This window comes from Callospermophilus lateralis, chromosome 18 (genome assembly GCF_048772815.1).
Source record: "Callospermophilus lateralis isolate mCalLat2 chromosome 18, mCalLat2.hap1, whole genome shotgun sequence".
Classification (NCBI taxonomy): Eukaryota; Metazoa; Chordata; class Mammalia; order Rodentia; family Sciuridae; genus Callospermophilus; species Callospermophilus lateralis.
The window spans coordinates 65,816,421-65,834,726 of record NC_135322.1 but is presented as its reverse complement, the minus strand read 5'-3'; the positions used below and the strand labels follow the sequence as shown (position 1 = coordinate 65,834,726).

General features: G+C 64.0%; 1 protein-coding gene across 1 annotated transcript; it reads right to left on the bottom strand.

The window, feature by feature from the left end:
• Nucleotides 1–33: 33 nt before the first annotated feature.
• Cpne7 (copine 7) lies at nt 34–16,685 on the bottom strand. Its single transcript, XM_077105693.1, has 19 exons — nt 16,490–16,685; nt 15,904–16,139; nt 15,610–15,858; nt 15,034–15,225; nt 13,101–13,280; nt 7,708–7,782; nt 7,510–7,584; nt 6,935–7,018; nt 6,318–6,407; nt 6,015–6,113; nt 5,612–5,614; nt 5,348–5,434; nt 5,060–5,119; nt 4,374–4,507; nt 3,758–3,812; nt 3,334–3,385; nt 3,136–3,269; nt 800–1,036; nt 34–243 (listed from the first exon to the last, which is right to left on the bottom strand). Exons 1-19 carry the CDS (start codon nt 16,683–16,685, stop codon nt 34–36), a joined length of 2,448 nt encoding a protein of 815 aa, XP_076961808.1.
• Between the last annotated feature and the right edge of the window lie 1,621 nt (nt 16,686–18,306).

The following is an 18,306-nucleotide window of genomic DNA, read 5'->3' as shown; positions in this document are numbered from 1 at the left end:
AAGCCTGGGCTGGGAGCAGGGGGCTTCTGGGGCTTAAGGACCCCCAACGGTGCTGGAAACAGAGGCCGTGGGGGCACCCTGGTCACAGTCCCCGTGCCTGGAGTCCTCAGGAGACGAGCGGGGGCTGGCCTCTCCAGGGAGGCTGCCAAAGCCACGTGGAGGCAGCTCCTTGTGGCTGTAGTACTCCACCATCTGCTTGGGGACCTCGGCCAGCACACACTTGGCCAACGCCGCGGGGGAGGCCTAGGGTGGGGAAGGCAGGTGCACTTGAGCCCTTTGAGATCCTTGTACCCCACCTGGTCACAGCACCAACTCTCAAAGTGGTCTAAGGGACCAGCAGGGAGCTGACCTAGGCCTGGTGCCTGCTGAGCTTCTCCTAAGGACACAGACTGAAAATCTGAGAGTATGAGTCCACAACCCCCCAGAGCTCCGAGGGCCACCTGCTCCCGCCTGCCTCAGGAGCTGGGGCAGGAGGTAGAGGGGCTGCTGGGCAGGTGCTGCCCACGCTCCCTGAGGGGTGCGTGGGTGTGGAGAGCCCTCTGTGTCCCAGGAAGTTCAGGGGCTGGGGCAGGAGGTAGAGAGGCTGCTGGGCAGGCACCGCCCATGCTCCCTGAGGAATGCCCGGTGTGGGGAGCCCTCTGTGTCCCAGGAGGTGCAGGGCAGGGGGAAGCTGCTCCCTCTGCTTCTATACAGACCGAGTTCCTGCAGCCAAGCCTTAGGCTCCCTCCCAGGCCCCAGCTGGGCGCGCCAGGTCCTCGCTGGCCAGGCTCCCGTGGCCTGCCCGGGGCCCTGCACTCACGCTCTTGAGCTCCCGGAAGGGCAGGAACTGCACGATGTCCCAGAGCGCCGGCTCGCCCCGAGGGGAGCGTAGGACGCCGTCCTCCCCGTCCAGAGTCTGCATGTCGCTGAAGTCGGCGTTGCCCACACCCACGATGATGATGGACATGGGCAGGTGCGAGGCGCGCACAATGGCCTCCCGCGTGTCCGCCATGTCGGTCACCACGCCGTCCGTCAGGATCAGCAGGATGTAGTATTGCTGCGGACACAGGAAAGGTGTGGGGTAGCACCCAGGGCCCTCGCCCACGGCCAGCTGTGCCCCCACCTGGATTGGCCAGAGTTTGGCTCAGCAGCTTTAGGACGGCTCTGCGTGCGTTTGCTGAAGCAGCAGCGCCCACCATGATGGCGCACTCAGGGCTCTCTGCAGTCACCCTACTCCAGCTCCACCAGGCTCCCTGTCACCGTCCCACCTGTGGCTCTGGACGGGCACTGCAAAGTCCCCCTGACGTGACTGCCAGGCCGTGATCCAGAGGAGGAGGGCCCAGCGTGCGCAGGTCCACTGCAGCCGCGGCTGCGGGAGGCAGCAGGACCCTTGGCAGGGAGCCCACTTTCCAGTGATAGCCAAGGGCACCCCACAGTCTCACCAAAGAGGCCGTCTCCCTCACACCTCTGCCTCCGGCTCAGTGGACACCCAGCAGTGGTACTCTCCAGGCCGCAGGCCCGACCAGCCTCAGGGGAAGCAGGGACTTCCCTTTCTCCAGCGTCTCCTGCCACCCCCTCTGGAGCCAGGGTGCCTCAGAGCAACACCCAGCCCCGCTCCTGCCTCCACGTACAACAGCCCTGCCCAAAGCCCACCTGGTCCCACCCAGACCAGGTCAGCGCCCGCACGGTCTCAAGCGCTCCCTCTGCCAACTCTGGGCACCCCTGGCACCGTCACCCCTGCTGGTCTCACGCAGGAGAGGAGAGTTGAAGACTGATCTCGTGACATCTCATGGCGACCCATTTCTTGGTGGGAAGTGTCATGACTTGGGAACAAGAGTCAGGCCACACACGCGGGCTGGTGTCTAAGCCAGGGACACCACCAGCTGGGCTGGGGCCTAGTCTCTGTAGAGGCCATGAGAGGCCCACAGGGAATGTGTGTCTAACAGGGCTGTCAGTCAGCAGAGTCTGAGGGAGGGGACCCACCACACCACGCAGCGCGGGGGAACGTGCGGTGCTCACTGCGTAGTGTGTGTGTGGTACTGAGGTCACACGCACCGAGCACCTGGTGCAGCGGCCACGCCTGTGATCCCAGCTACCTGGGAGGCGAGGCAGGAGGATCACAGGTTCCATGATAAGAGAGGAGGTGGGGGGGTGTGGCTGGGTGTGGGCACAGAACCACACAGTGCACCCTGCAGTCTCTGATGCTGGTGCAAAAACTAAAACATGAAAATAGGCAAACTGCTGGGTTTCCTCTGGAGCCTGAGGGGACAGCCTCCCTGCCCTGCTGGCCCCTGCTGACCCCCACTGTCCTGAGGGGAGAGCCTCCTGCCCTGCTGACCCCTGCTGACCCTCACTGTCCTGAGAGGAGAGCCTCCCTGCCCTGCTGGACCCCTGCTGACCCCACTGTCCTGAGAGGAGAGCCCCCCTGCCCTGCTGACCCCTGCTGACCCTACTGTCCTGAGGGGAGAGCCTCCCTGCCCTGCTGGACCCCTGCTGACCCCACTGTCCTGAGGGGAGAGCCCCCCTGCCCTGCTGACCCCTGCTGACCCCACTGTCCTGAGAGGAGAGCCCCCCTGCCCTGCTGACCCCTGCTGACCCTACTGTCCTGAGGGGAGAGCCCCCCTGCCCTGCTGACCCCTGCTGACCCCTGCTGACCCCTGCTGACCTCACTGTCCTGAGGCCTGCACGCCGCATACTTTAGAAGGGTCTCAACGTAACTTGAAAAAACGAAACTAACAAGAGCTTGAGGGAGGGGGGCAGACGGGGTGGCTGGGGTGGCACGTCACTCCTGTGAAGCTGACATCGCTTCAAAGGTGAGCCAAGGTGAAGGAAAGCCACAGGCAAGAGGCAGCGTCCCCAGCAGCACACAAAGTGCAGAATGCAGTCTCAGGACAATGTCATGTGTGCCAGGAAACCTAAGCAGCCCTGACCGCCTTGTGTGATTGCAGGACACAGGAAGCCCAGGGCCAACCGTGAGATGATAAAAACTGTCCACCCACCTGTCCACCTGTCCACCACCCCTCCGTCCTGCCCCAGGGTCTTTGCACTGGTGATGCCTGTCCCAGATGTCTGCAGGCTGCCTCCCAGGGCCGGAGCCCCCTCTACAGGCAGCGCCAACCCTCCACCTGGCACCCCAGCCCACACCCGGGCACCTACAGAGGCCTCGCCCGTGCGCTCCTCAACCGCTGCCATGCGGGCCACCTTGGAGATGATGGGCGCCACGTTGGTGGGGCCGTAGAGCTGGACCTGGGGCAGGCAGTTCTGGTAGGCCTCCACCACGCCCTGGATGCCTGTGGGGACAGCAGGTGAGCCGGGCCCACCCCACCCCGCCCCAGGCCCACGGCCAGCTCCTACCTTCACACTCATCGTCCTCGGGATTGAAATTGATGGCAAAGTCATGGGACACCTGGGTGGGGCAAGAGGGGCCAGTGGCTGATGCCCTCCCAGGACCCACATGGCTCACGACAACTAGCCTGCCCCATGCAGGGGGACCTCTAGGGAAGGAGGGACCTGGGCGATGGCCTCGGCCACATCCAGCAGTTCCTGAAGCTTCCCGTTTGTCAACCACCATTGCTTCTGCTCAAGCCAGTGGGACTGCCACCTGCATCTTTCTGACGGGAAGCAGGAGCTCATCCCCAGCCCACACCCTGCGTCCTAGGAGGTCACAGGCCACCCTCTCTGCAGGAAGGCACCTCCATGCCCTCTGTCTAGCAGAGTGGGGTTACAAGAGACCCAGGTGACAGGTGTGGTGGTGTCCAGCCCCAGCCTGGTCTCCTACCTCATACTTGGGAGGGATTCTGGCTCCAAACCCCAAAGCAGAAAACCTCTTGTCACTGGAAGAAAGGCAGCGCCCATCACCCAGGCCCTGCTCCTCGCAGGAGCAGAGCTGACCAGAGCCCAAGAGCCCAGGGTCCTGTGGGCCCAGGCCTAGAGGTGCACTCAGGCCACTAGAGAGCAACGGAGGCACGTGTGCACAGGCAGGAGGGCGGGGCTGGCCAGGATGGTCCTGCTGCCCCCAGCCTGCAGGGCCTGACACAGGGCACTGTCCATCCACAGGACCCTGGCGTCCACAGGACCAGGGCACACTCTGGCCACACACCCCTCCGTCCCCCACCCAGAGGGAGGGCTCCTGGCAGCAGCCATGGCAGGGGCATGACGTCCAGCCCTCTGGGTCTGTGCTTGGTCCCTCCCAGGGGCGCCCTGGAGTGAGCCCTACCTCCGTGGTTCCAACCCCTGGGGACACCAAAGGCACCTGCCAGGCCTCTGCACATAGCTCCTAACCACCCCAGTCCGACGGCAGATGGCCAGGCTGGCGTCCAGGTGCAGGGTATGCCCCCTGTGGGCTGCCACAGAGGTGCTCCCCGGCTAGCAGCCGCCCAGGGGTGGGGCCACACCTGTCGTAGTCCTGGCAGACTTCGCCCACGGCCACCAGCGCCCTCAGGTACTCGTTGGGCTGGCGGGGGTCGATGTGGTGCAGGGAGCAGCTGTTCCGGGGGTCGCCGTTGGAGGCTGTGAAGTCTATGGCTACCTGCAAGGGCCAGGGAGGTGTGCAGCACTGGCCCGCCCTCCGCCAGGCAGGCAGGGGCCAAGCCCACGTTTGGATAGGGGACTGGTTCGAGGAGGAAGCTGGGGCTACTGCCCCCAGATGCCGTCCTCCAGCCTCTGCAGGCAGGTGCACAGGGCAGGGAGGGGTCTCCCAGAGCCCAGGCTCCCCCGATGCCCCAGCATGACCCAAGCAGAGCTGAGCTCCCGCTGGGGGGCACTCACTCCCCGCCTCCCTCCACGGAGACCACCCCTGCCCTGGTCACCCTTGTGCCTCCCACTGGGGCCCCCTCAGGGCCTCCCGGGGCTTGCTGTCCCCCATTGCCCAGGGCCACATGGGCATGGTGGTGCCACGTCAAACGCTCACTCTCCTAGGTCGTCTCCCTAGGAGCAGGCAAGTCCTGACCGTGTCACCTCTGAGGGTGACCCTGGACTGGTTTCTGTGTGCCCACCCTCTGCTGCAGGGGCCCTGGGGGCCGACTGGGGTCCTGCCCAGGTGGCCTGGGCTCTGGGTGCATAGCAGCCTGGCCAGACTCACAGTGCAGTGGATCTGACAGCCGCCCATGATGTAGTCCAGGAAGGAGTGGACCCTGTGGAGCTTCCAGGCAGAGGCGTCAGCAGGGCCCCCCCAGGGCTGCCCCCCCAGGGCTGCCCCCCCAGGCCCATGTGGCAGCCCTGGGGAGCCTGCCCTCCCCTGAGGACCCCGGCTTTGTCTCCTCCTCCCTCTGCCCTGGCCCTGCCCCTCCTCCAGGGAGGACGTGAGACCCCTGGGAGGGCACCCCAGGGTCCACCACCCAGGACGCAGCTCCAGGCAGGGCGCGCCTACCTTCAGGCCGGCCAGGACCACCACCCCGGAGTTCCTGTAGCTGCGCTTCCTCTGCTTGTACTTGGCGTTGACACAGTCCCACTGGGCCTGGGCACAGGGACGTGCGGGATGCCAGGCGGCAATGTCCATCACCCTCTCCCTGGGGCTGGCAGATGCTGAAGCCTCTGCCTTGCCAGTGACCTGTCCTCATGACTGTCCCCAGCAGTGACCACAAGGGCCAAGCCGTGTGTGGAGGACAGGAGCAGCCACCCTATGGGGACCCACCTGCTGAATGGGCACAGACAGCATGGATAGGGACCACGTGGCCCAGCACAGGGCCAGGGGGAGCCGGTTACCACAGCAGGGCCCTGTCACGCGGGGAGAGGCCACCTCTGGAGCCTGCAGACCTCCCGTAGGGACACTGGGCCACACCAGCACGCGTCCCTGCCACCCAGCTTCAGGTGTGCCCTTCCACTGAGTGGACACAGGTGCACACGCCTGCACGCCCACTGCCATGCCTGGCCCTGGGAGGCCAACTGTCACCCCAGCGCACCCGGGCTCTGGGCACAATGGCATCTCTGGCTTGCCACCAGCACTAGTCTTCCCAGGGTCGTGACAGTAGCTGCTGCTGCTCCCAGCCACCACCAGGATGGCCAGGCCGCGAGCGGGGACCCCAATGCGGGCTCACCCGGCCTTCCGAGAAGGCCTTCTGCATCTCCGCGAAGGTGGTGGAGAATTCTCCGATGAAGTCATGCCTCCCTCGGGAGTCGTGGTCCCAGACCAGGCCCTGGGAGCACAGGCCCATCAGCCCGCCTGCCCTCGGGGGCCCAGGGACCCCTCCCCCTAAAGCCGGCCACCCCCCAGCCTCTCCCATCCCTGGTTTCCCAGGAACTCTAACTCCAAGAAGCCAAGTATGTGTTGGGGGGACTGGCTTTTCTACCTCCCTGGCTCATCTTGGCCCGGCCCATTTCTGTCCCTGCCCCTTCCCTACCTTCAGAGGCCGGGTCTCCTCGCAGCTGCACAGAGAGTTGAGGGACACCCTGAAGGGCTCCCACACGGGGCTGAGGTTGTTCTTCACCACCTAGGGATCCGGAGGGGTTGGCGGGGGGCAGAGCCAGGGGCCAGAACCCAGGAGGCTCTGAGGTCCTGGGGCCATGGGGACTCTCTGAGGCTCCCAGGAATCTGGGCTCCTCACCCAGAACCCTGGGGTCCAGGAGGCTGGCCTGCCTCCACCCCAGGCCCCACGGGCCCAGGACCAGGTGCCCCTCCTGGGAACCTCCCTCAGAGGTTCCACTACTCACTGGACCACTGGACCCTTTTTTGCCTGAAATAGATTTTTTTTACTCAATTTATCTCAACAGGAAACCCTCCTCCCTGCAGGAAGGGGAGGTAGCCCTAAAAATAACCACAGCCAAAACACCCCCCTGCGGGACTCTGCCGAGTCCGCCGGGCCCACCCTGCAGCTCCCCAGAGCGGGGCCAGGTGCTGGGAGCAGAGTCCACAGCCAGGGCCGTGGGGAGTGGGTGGCCAGTCCTCCTCCTGCCATTCACGCCTGCCAGGAAGCGCCCGGGGACCAGCCGGCCGGCGTGCCGGTGGGGAGAGCCTCACCTCCGTCCTGTACACCAGCTGCTGGCTGCCATCCCTGTTGATGCGGAACAGCTCCAGGAAGGGGTCGGACTTGCTGAAGAGGTCCTGGGGCAGCAGGGGGTTCATGGCAAGGGCCAGGAGGCGGGCTCCGTCACTTCCCCAGGCACCAGGTGAGGAGCTCTGGGGGACGGGGACCTGGCCCCTGGAACCCTCATAAGTGCCCCCACGTGCCCACAGGACCCTGGCTCCATCCCGGCCCTGCCCTCCTCTCCTGCTCCTGGTGTCTACCCGATGTCCCCACTCCTGCCAGGCCCTCCCACTTCAGTCTCAGCTCTGACATCTCCAGAGAGGCGCTGGGACGCCTGCACAGGGCCGGTCCCCACTCTGAGTGCCCAGGGTCCCTCCCACCCGCTGACGGCCAGCAGGCCAGGCTCGAATCCAGTTCCTCCACCTCCAGGGCATGGCCTGGGGGCCTCCAGCCCGGGTCCCCATCAGTAAGCGGGGTCATGAGTGTCTCTGCTAAGGAAGTGGCCACGGCTGGTGCAGAGCCCCTGGGGAGGACGTGGAGCTGGACGCGCCATGGGCGCCCACCTCACCTTGTCGTCCAACTTCCTGGCCTGGAAGGAGAGCTCCACATAACCATTGTTCCCGGAGATGTCCTCGGCCACCACCTGGGGGAGAGGCCCCGCTGGGCTGCAGGCCTCCTGCAGGTCCAGGCTCCCCAGACCTGGCCTGCTCCCTGCCCCCACCCAGCCCCAGAGCCACAGAGGGAGGAAGCCCCAGGTGGGTCTCACAGTGATGGAGGACTTGCCGGCCGTCCTGCCGGGCTTCAGCAGCAGCGGGCGGGTCATCTTCTTCTGGGCCACAATCTGGACAGAAAGGCAGGGACGGGATGGCAGAGCACAGCCCCACGCCTCAGGGACCTTGGCCTTCTGCTCCTCTCCCTCTCCCGCCTGCTCCCTGGCCTGGGCCTTCTGGGCTCTCAGGACCCAGGGCCACCAACACCCTCTGCATGCCCCTCCTGCTCCATCACCTCCAGGACTGCCCATGTGAGGGAGGCACTCGGCTTTACACAGGAGGGGACCCAGGCTCAGAGGCCAGGCCACCACAGGGCTCCTGCACAGGAAAACAGGAAGCAGAAACAGGTCCACACCTCAGCACCTCCAGCCCTCAGGCCAGGGCCAGGAAACGGCTGCCGACACACCTGAAGTGAGGACCTGCAGGGCAGGTGAGGCCCAGGTGAGGCCCAGGTGAGGCCCAGGTGAGGACCCATGGGGCAGGTGAGGACCAGGTGAGGACCCACGGGGCAGGTGAGGCCCAGGTGAGGACCAGGTGAGGACCCATGGGGCAGGTGAGGACCAGGTGAGGCCCAGGTGAGGCCCAGGTGAGGACCCATGGGGCAGGTGAGGCCCAGGTGAGGCCCAGGTGAGGCCCAGGTGAGGACCAGGTGAGGACCAGGTGAGGACCAGGTGAGGCCCAGGTGAGGACCCATGGGGCAGGTGAGGACCAGGTGAGGCCCAGGTGAGGCCCAGGTGAGGACCAGGTGAGGACCAGGTGAGGACCAGGTGAGGCCCAGGTGAGGACCAGGTGAGGACCCATGGGGCAGGTGAGGCCCAGGTGAGGCCCAGGTGAGGACCCATGGGGCAGGTGAGGACCAGGTGAGGCCCAGGTGAGGCCCAGGTGAGGACCAGGTGAGGACCAGGTGAGGCCCAGGTGAGGCCCAGGTGAGGCCCAGGTGAGGACCAGGTGAGGACCAGGTGAGGCCCAGATGAGGACCAGGTGAGGACCAGGTGAGGACCCATGGGGCAGGTGAGGCCCAGGTGAGGACCCATGGGGCAGGTGAGGACCAGGTGAGGCCCAGGTGAGGACCCATGGGGCAGGTGAGGACCAGGTGAGGCCCAGGTGAGGACCCATGGGGCAGGTGAGGACCAGGTGAGGACCCATGGGGCAGGTGAGGACCAGGTGAGGCCCAGGTGAGGACCCATGGGGCAGGTGAGGACCAGGTGAGGACCCATGGGGCAGGTGAGGCCCAGGTGAGGACCAGGTGAGGACCCATGGGGCAGGTGAGGCCCAGGTAAGGACCAGGTGAGGACCCATGGGGCAGGTGAGCACCAGGTGAGGACCCATGAGGCAGGTGAGGCCCAGGTGAGGCCCAGGTGAGGACCAGGTGAGGACCAGGTAAGGACCAGGTGAGGACCCATGAGGCAGGTGAGGCCCAGGTGAGGCCCAGGTGAGGACCAGGTGAGGACCAGGTGAGGACCAGGTAAGGACCAGGTGAGGACCCATGGGGCAGGTGAGGCCCAGGTGAGGCCCAGGTGAGGACCAGGTGAGGACCAGGTGAGGACCAGGTAAGGACCAGGTGAGGACCCATGAGGCAGGTGAGGCCCAGGTGAGGCCCAGGTGAGGACCAGGTGAGGACCAGGTGAGGACCAGGTAAGGACCAGGTGAGGACCCATGAGGCAGGTGAGGCCCAGGTGAGGCCCAGGTGAGGACCAGGTGAGGACCAGGTGAGGACCAGGTAAGGACCAGGTGAGGACCCATGGGGCAGGTGAGGCCCAGGTGAGGCCCAGGTGAGGACCCATGGGGCAGGTGAGGACCAGGTGAGGCCCAGGTGAGGACCCATGGGGCAGGTGAGCACCAGGTGAGGACCCATGAGGCAGGTGAGGCCCAGGTGAGGCCCAGGTGAGGACCCATGGGGCAGGTGAGCACCAGGTGAGGACCCATGAGGCAGGTGAGGCCCAGGTGAGGCCCAGGTGAGGACCCATGGGGCAGGTGAGGCCCAGGTAAGGACCAGGTGAGGACCCATGGGGCAGGTGAGGCCCAGGTAAGGACCCATGAGGCAGGTGAGGCCCAGGTAAGGACCAGGTGAGGACCCATGGGGCAGGTGAGCACCAGGTGAGGACCCATGGGGCAGGTGAGGCCCAGGTGAGGACCCATGGGGCAGGTGAGGCCCAGGTAAGGACCAGGTGAGGACCCATGGGGCAGGTGAGGCCCAGGTAAGGACCAGGTGAGGACCCATGGGGCAGGTGAGCACCAGGTGAGGACCCATGGGGCAGGTGAGGCCCAGGTGAGGCCCAGGTGAGGACCCATGGGGCAGGTAAGGACCAGGTGAGGACCAGGTGAGGACCCATGGGGCAGGTGAGCACCAGGTGAGGACCCATGAGGCAGGTGAGGACCAGGTGAGGCCCAGGTGAGGACCAGGTGAGGCCCAGGTGAGGACCCATGGGGCAGGTGAGCACCAGGTGAGGACCCATGAGGCAGGTGAGGACCAGGTGAGGACCCATGGGGCAGGTGAGGACCAGGTGAGGCCCAGGTGAGGCCCAGGTGAGGACCCATGGGGCAGGTAAGGACCAGGTGAGGACCAGGTGAGGACCAGGTGAGGACCCATGGGGCAGGTGAGCACCAGGTGAGGACCCATGAGGCAGGTGAGGACCAGGTGAGGACCCATGGGGCAGGTGAGGACCAGGTGAGGCCCAGGTGAGGCCCAGGTGAGGACCCATGGGGCAGGTAAGGACCAGGTGAGGACCAGGTGAGGACCCATGGGGCAGGTGAGCACCAGGTGAGGACCCATGAGGCAGGTGAGCACCAGGTGAGGACCCATGGGGCAGGTGAGGACCAGGTGAGGACCAGGTGAGGACCAGGTGAGGCCCAGGTGAGGACCCATGGGGCAGGTAAGGACCAGGTGAGGACCAGGTGAGGACCCATGGGGCAGGTGAGCACCAGGTGAGGACCCATGAGGCAGGTGAGCACCAGGTGAGGACCCATGGGGCAGGTGAGGACCAGGTGAGGACCAGGTGAGGACCAGGTGAGGACCAGGTGAGGACACACAGGCAGGTGAGGCCCAGGTGAGGCCCAGGTGAGGACCCATGGGGCAGGTGAGGACCAGGTGAGGACCAGGTGAGGCCCAGGTAAGGACCAGGTAAGGACCCATGGGGCAGGTGAGGACCAGGTGAGGACCAGGTAAGGACACACAGGGCAGGTGAGGACCAGGTGAGGACCAGATGAGGACCAGATGAGGACCCACAGGGCAGGTGAGGCCCAGGTGAGGACACACAGGCAGGTGAGGACCAGGTGAGGACCCTCGGGGCAAGGAAGTTTTAATGGCTGTGGGCCCCTCCTGGACACCAACTGTTCCAGCAAGTCAGGGTAGCACCAGCCCCAGGGTGGCACACCCTGGCTTTTGACAAAGGTGCGTGTCCAGCAAGGGCGATGCTCAGCTAGGCCGAGCCCTGGGTGGGCACCACCCACCACGCACTGCTGGCAGCTCTCCCGAGGGCTGAGCCCAGCAGGTGGGTGAAGTTGACACAGGTAAGCTCACAGGACAGGGGCCACCTGCCCAGTGGGAAGCAGGGCCCTGGGAGAGCGGGTGGGTCCTCTGGGTCCATCCTGCCCGTAGTTGAGAAGGGCAACAGCCGCTGCTGAGGGGGCTCAGGACTGCCGGGGGCACACCCTTCCCTCCAGGAGTGTCCTGAGCCCATGCCTGCCACTCCCTGGATGTGGGCAACTGGCACGTCATCCCCACATGTCAGCCCCGCTGCCGCACAGCAGGGTCGGCAGAAGCAGCTCACGAAAACCAGCTCCACTCTGCAGCCCCCTGGGTTGGGCCTGCACTCTGCCACCACGGACCAGGAGGGCACTGGAGTGAGACCCCCGAGTCCCCGGGAAAGTGATGGCACCTGCAGCTTCCACCCAGCCAGTCGCCCCTGCTCATGGCCTCCCAGCAAAGAGGGCTGACCCTGCCCCTGGCAAGACAGCTAACCTGGCCACAGAGCAGGAAGTCCACGAGCGTGTGGCCACACACGTGCCCGGTCTGCGTCCATGTGTGAGCTGCCCACCTGGGACTGAGAGGCGTGTCCTGCACTGCAGGGGTCCAGGTGGGGCCTGTGTGCATATGTGCCCTACGCGCCAGGCTGGCAGGCAGGTGGGGTAGCTCCACTCTGCAGCCCCCTGGGTTGGGTCCTCCCCACATGTCAGCCCCGCTGCCACACAACAGGGTCGGCAGAAGCAGCTAACGAAAACCAGCTCCAGCCCAGGCAGCCATGGGGATGAGTCAGATGCACATGATGTGGGGTAAAAGAACATGCTGTGCTTCATGTCCCTGAGGCCCAAGCACAGACAACCAGGGGGACCGGCTGGAAGGGGGCTGGCTGGAAGGGGGACCTGCGAGGGGATGGGGACCTGCCATCTGGGAACTTGCCATCCTGGGCCTCGCGTCTGACATGTAAGCTGTTCCTCAAGTCACAAGGCCCGTGGAAAGCCCAGCCCAGAGACAGCTGAGCGGCAGCAGGAAAGATGCTCGTTACTCAAACAGGTGGCACAGGGTGAAGGAGAGGGCCGGGGCAGAGGACTGCGAGCAGTGGATACCACGCTGCAGCCACCCTGCACAGGGAGGAACAGGGACACTTCCTGAACCCAGGGCCTTATGCCTGCCAGACAAGTGCTCCTCTAAGCTACACCCTGGACAGGGAGACTGGGTCTCTTAGCGTTTTTTTCCCCAGTGCTGGGGAAACCCATGGCCTTGCACATGCTGGGCAAACAGAGAAGAGACCTCTATATGATGACGAGGAAGGGCTCCTATGTCAGAAGAGAAAGTGTCTGCAATCCGTGGATTTTTTAGAAAGAAAAAATCTAGGGATATAGCTCAGTTGGTAGGGTGCTTGCCTCGCATGCACAAGGTCTTGGGTTCAATCCTCAGCACCACAAAAAAGAAAAGAAAAGAAAAGAGGAAGAAGAAAAGAAAGAAAGAAAAAAATCAATGTATTCATCTGCTCATGTGAAAACATGGCTCTGGGAGGATGTCCGAGGACCCAGACAGGGCTGTGCAGGAGGGCATCTGCAGCGTGGCTCCTACATCCTGAATGTGGCATGTACCCATGCACCACCTCATTCAAAATTGCACTACAGACACTGACATGGAAGACCAGTGGCATGGTGGCCCACTCCTGCAATCCCAGCAACCCAGGAGGCCGAAGCAGGAGGGTCTCTGGTTCCAGGTCAGCCTGGGCAACTTAGCCAGACCCTGTCTCCAACAAGGAGTCTTGTTAGGGGAGAAGCCATGGAAGTGCACCCCTCAGAACCTGAGCCATTGGGGTGCACTCCATGGGACCTCCACCTTGCCCCCTCGCCCACCCACGGCCTCACTGCCCCCAGGACCCTCCCACACCCTCCCTCCCCCGGTGCTGCTCACCTGCCCCAAGGTGCATTCCATGCCCCCCAGGAAGTCATCCTGAGAGCTCAGACCACTGGGCCCGTGGGTGTCATACACCTCAAAGCGCAGCCTCTGCACCTCCTCAAAGTAGTAGTCCACGGTGAAGACCTTGGAGAACGCGGGATGCAGGCTGCTGCGGACCACCTCAGTTCTGCCCACCTGCAAGCCATATCCCAAGCTGACCCACGGAGGGGCCTCCCCAGGCCCCCCAGGGTCCTGCACTCAGGGCCCCTGTTGCCCTCTACTGTCCTCAGGGCTGTTCTCAGTCCATGGGGACCTGGCCCCTGCCAGGCAAGGCAGGGCTCCAGGCCACCCCTGGGGGTCACCTGCAGGGACCCTGGGCACCTCCCCTCCTGGAGTAAGGGCGTGTCACCCATGCCAGCCAAGGGCCCCCGCCCCCTCACCACACCTCACGCTCCCTCCGCTCTACCCTGTTACAGAGAGGAAACCGAGCAGGCTCCTGCCCAGGGATGGAGTCAGTTTCCACACTTGAGCTCCCACGGAGCCAGGAAGGGATGGGGTGAGTGTCCCCCTCCTCAGGGAACCGGGTTCACCAGCCTCCCCCACGGAGCTCAGTTCCCTTCTTCAACATGCCCCCTAAGGGCCAGCCCCACAGTGGGTTCCCACGTGTCGCCAGATCCCAGACTCCTGTACTCAGACCAGGGACACGTGCACCAGCCATTGTTCAGGCCAAGAAGGTACTGCTGGGGACCGGGCACAGGGCAGTCCTCAAGGAGCCTGGCGCAGTGGCAGTCCCCACACACCGCCGCAGCTTGGACACATCAGCAGATTTGGGACGTGCAGAGATGGTCTCCAGAGGCAGGTGCCCATGATGCATCCTCCACCATGTGGGTTCTGCTCTGCCATCACCTGGGACCTCCCACCCCCTGTCACCCCTTCAACCTGCACTCTGCCACCACGGACCAGGAGGGCACTGGAGTGAGACCCCCGAGTCCCCAGGAAAGTGATGGCACCTGCGGCTTCCACCCAGCCAGTCGCCCCTGCTCATGGCCTCCCACTAAGGAGGCACCCGGTCTCTAGGTCTTGGGGGAACACCCTGGGTTCCTGCCAGCTGGTGACTGAGAAAGCACTTTGTACAGCACAAAGCCAAGGTCCATAGAGACAGGACAGGGTGCAAGGAATGGCAGCGGGAGGCCCGCTCTCCTGCAGGCAGCTGCCCAGATCTGGCCTGTGGTTCCTGTTGTCCCCAGACCAAGCCACAAGCTGGCAACCTGGGATTGCTCCTGAGGCACAAGGGAGGGGCGAGGCAACAAGCTGGGGGCATCCAGAATCTCAGAGCCTTCTGCTTCTGCTTTCATGGTCCCTAGCCTGGTCAGCCAGCTCTAGAGTCCCCTCAACCAGCAAGAGTCATCCAGCAGGGCTGGGGTTGTTGCTCAGTGGGAGAGCACTTGCCTAGCATGCAGGAGGCACTGGTTTTGATCCCTGGCACCACATAAAAATAAACAAATAAAACAAGGAATTGAGTCTATCTATAAGTAAAAAAATATTTTTTTAAAAAAATTCATCCAGCATCCCAGCTCCACCCAGCCACCAGCTCCAAGAGATGGGACTGACAAGCCAGGTGCTCATTCTTGGCTACCCGGCAGCTGCACCCCAACCAGCCCAGCCTTGGGAAGCTCCCTCACTCCTGCACCCTACTCCTTTCTGTGCCTCCTAGGCATGCAAGCTGAGTGCCTCACTCTGACCCCAAGACCCCCAACCCAGGACACTGAGATGCACCCCGACTGCTGGCACCCCCACTCTAGACCTGGTAGCCCCACCTGGATGCTGAGCTCAGCCCCAGCTCCAGATGCCTCTGCCCTGCACCCTGCAAGCTTCAGGCCACCCACTGGGGTCTCTGAGACCCAGCTCCAGGGTTCTGGGCCAGCCAGACCCCCGCGGCCCGCCCTACCTGCACCCACTGGTTCTGCGCTTGCTGCAGCAGCACCACGCTGGGGTCGGACTTGGTCAATGGGTCTCTGTCCAGCAGGTGCCGGCAGCTGAGCCGCAGCTCCACCTTCGAGGCGCAGGGTGCAGGCACCGACCCTGGGGCCGGAGCCGGGGCTGCGACCGCCCCGCTATCTGTGCACCCGCTCATGGCTGCCTGCGGGGCACCTCGGACCAGGTGGGCTCAGGAGCCGCTGCTGGGGAGTCCGCGACGCCGTGGCGACCGGGAAATGGTGGCCCGGCCAGGCGTGACCGCGCTTCCCTGCACGCCGCGTGGCGCGGGCACACGTGGCGCGGGCGGCAGCCACCGCGCGGGGATTGCGGGGCTGTACGTGGCCGGCCCGGTGGAGGGGCAGTGGATGGGGAGAGGGCCAGTGGAGGGGGCGGGGAAAGGGCGGGACAGAAGGGACAGGGGAGGGGCATTGGAGGAATCTGTGCAGCGGCGGGGCGGAGGGGGCAGTGAAGGGGACAGTGAAGGGGACGGGTGGCCCTTGGAGTCGGTGGTCGAGGAGGGCGTCCCCTCGGAGCCCTAGGATCCAACCTCCAGGACCTTGGCTGGTAGCTGTGCGCCCCGATGGAGCGCGCCCTCCCGCAGTGCGCACCCCCTGCTGGGCACTCCTGCTGGGAGGCGGGGGGGGGCTTCGAGCTGCCCCACGGGCGCCCGGTCCGTGCAAGCAGCCCCCGAGAGGAGGCCGCCCCGCCCCCCCCCGCCGCCGCCGCCGCCGCCGCCGCCGCCACTGCACTGAATCCCTGGGTTCCTCCTGGGAGCGCCAGACTCGGTGACACCCACCTGAAACCACAGGTAGTTAGGGGACGCCTACTGTGTGCCAGGCACCTCGCTGCCTGGGGCTGGAGGCAGGAAGCAGAGCTCTGCCTTGCAGAACTTGAAGTCCGGGGGCGGGCAGATCCCCTCACCAGCTGGAGATGATGGACTGAGGGTCAGAGTCCGACCTCGAAGGTCCCTGGCCACCGGCTCCAGATCCCGCAGGAACTGTCCCGCTGCTGGAGGGGAGCAGAGCCGGGCTTCCGGGCCTAGGCTGCATTCTCCCTTCTGCCCACCACCACTCCTCCCTGGCAGAGGAAGCAGCTCCAAAGAGGAGTTGTTGGGCCAGACAGATTGCCTTCCAGCTCATTCACTTTGCCAATTTCTGAATAAAGTTAAGGCACAGAACTGGCCAAAAGCCATGGGGGGCAGGGCGGGGAGGAGCAGAGGGAAGAGGTAGGCAAGATGTGAAGAGCATAGGGGAGGGAGGATCAGGGGAGCTCAGGGCTCAGCCTCAGCAACCAGGACTCCAGAGGAAGATCCCGAGGTCAGAGGGGCAGCCAAGAACAGCAGAAGGCAGCCAGCCCTCTGAAGAGGGACCACAAGGACACCGTCCCCTCGCAGCTGGTCTGAGGGATTGCACTCTGCGGGCGCCTACCCGGTTTGCCAAGGAAGCGCCTTGGCTGGCGGAGTGGGCTTGGCTGGCACCTTCCAATCCGCGGGTCGCGGGTGGGGTCAGGAGCAGCAGAGATGCTAGTCCCATCTGGTGCCCACCTCCTCCTGCTGCCCAGGCCTCCCTGCTCTTCCCGATCCAAGTAGGCTGGCTGCACAGAGCCGGCCCTACTGCTCTTCATCTTCCCAGTCCCACTTCCCGGGGCCAGGGCTTCAGTCCCTAGCTGTGCTTGTGTGCCCGAGGGTGACTCTGGTGGCAGGGGTTCCAGGCCCTCCCAGGCCAGCTTTCCTGGGCACATGACCCCGGGAGCCTCTCAGCATTCCATGGGAATGAGGATGAGAAATGCTCGTCAGGGCGACGCCCTGCTCCCTGCAGGACCCACGGTGGCCAGCAGGTCTCTGGGCCTCCCCGCAGGCCCTTCCTCCCTGGACATCCCCAGGAAGCATCCGCTGCACGCAGACACCAGCCCAGCATGAGCCCAGTGGAGCAGCTGGCTAGGGTGCCAGGCCACCAACCTCCGAACCCTCTGCAGAAGGCGAGGGGCCTGGAGCCATCAGCTGTGCGCCTGGTCACTGTCCTTCTGAGGGCACAGGGCTTGACTCAGGCCTCTCTCAGCTCTTCACTGCTGCAGGGCAGCACCGTGGAATACCAGGTGGCATTTCCCCAGACAGGAGGACAGGAAAAGAGTCAAAGAGCTGGAATCTCCCCGTCTCTGAGTCCAGAGTGTAGGCACACACAGGGCTCCCACCATAGCTGGGCAGGTCCCTGGGCAGCCTGGGCCACAGCTGGCACCCAAGGAGAGAACCTGTGGGGAGGGAGAGCAGGGTCCGCTGCAGTCCTTGTGCCTGGCCCCGCCCTCCTCACTGCCAGCCCACCCCACCCAGAGCCAGGGAGGGCAGAGCGCAGGGCCAGCCGCGACCCAGCCTCCCTCCAGCTCCCTCCTGCTCCTGACCTGGGTCCTGGAGGTTTTCTGCAGGATCAGAGGCAGGACAGGAGAGCCCCCTTCATATATATTTTATTACTGTTGTATAAGAAATGATAAATGAGGGCTGGGGTTGTGGCTCCCTGGTGAGCGCTTGCCTAGCATGCATGAGACACTGGGTTCCATCCTCAGCACCACATAGAAATAAAATATAGAAATTGTGTCCACCTAAAACTAAAAAAATAATAATAAATGAAATATTAGAAAATGCAGATAAGCAGATAAAAGCAAAAACTCCAGCATCCAGACATAAACACTACCAACATTTTGATGCTTATCCCTCCAGGTCTTTTTCCCCATGCAAAATATGTTTTTATTAATTTTAAAAAACAGGAGCCTCCCACCCTCAGAGCCCTCACCACGCATGGCAGTTTGGAGACCAGCTGGTCCTGACTCATGGCCATGTCCCTGCCCAGTGCTGTGCCTGGCCCAGTGTTGGTGTTCAGTAAATACGTATGTGTGTGTGTGGTTCTGGGTTTGGAACCCAGGGCCTCATACGTGTCAGGAGCTGCCCTAGCACTAAGCTGTGCCCCTGCGCCTGGCGCTGAAGGAGGTGCTGGCGGTGTTGAAGGAGGTCACTGGGCTTCCAGTTTCTGGTCTGTGACGATATTGTACTAGCTGGAAGCCATGGTATCAACTCCCAGAATCCACTGGTCCTACCCCATGTTGACAATTTGGGTGCTTCTAAATCATTGACTTCAGGCCAGGCGCTGTGAGAGACTCCAGTAATCCTAGGGACTCCAGTAGCTAAGGCAGGAGGATCACAAGGTCCAGGCCAGCCTCAGAAATGTGGCAAGATCCTCAGCAACAGGGAGGTCCT

Bases quoted from the DNA above. Each gene is read 5' to 3' on its own strand.
- Cpne7 (XM_077105693.1), bottom strand. From the start codon at position 16,685: ATGAAGAGCAGTAGGGCCGGCTCTGTGCAGCCAGCCTACTTGGATCGG. The intron at 3,813-4,373 runs GTGTGGCCCCAC...CCTTTCTTCCAG, and splicing joins GTCTGCCAGGACTACGACAG to TGACAAGAGGTTTTCTGCTT. The intron at 3,386-3,757 runs GTAGGAGACCAG...TGCCCCACCCAG, and splicing joins GAATCCCTCCCAAGTATGAG to GTGTCCCATGACTTTGCCAT.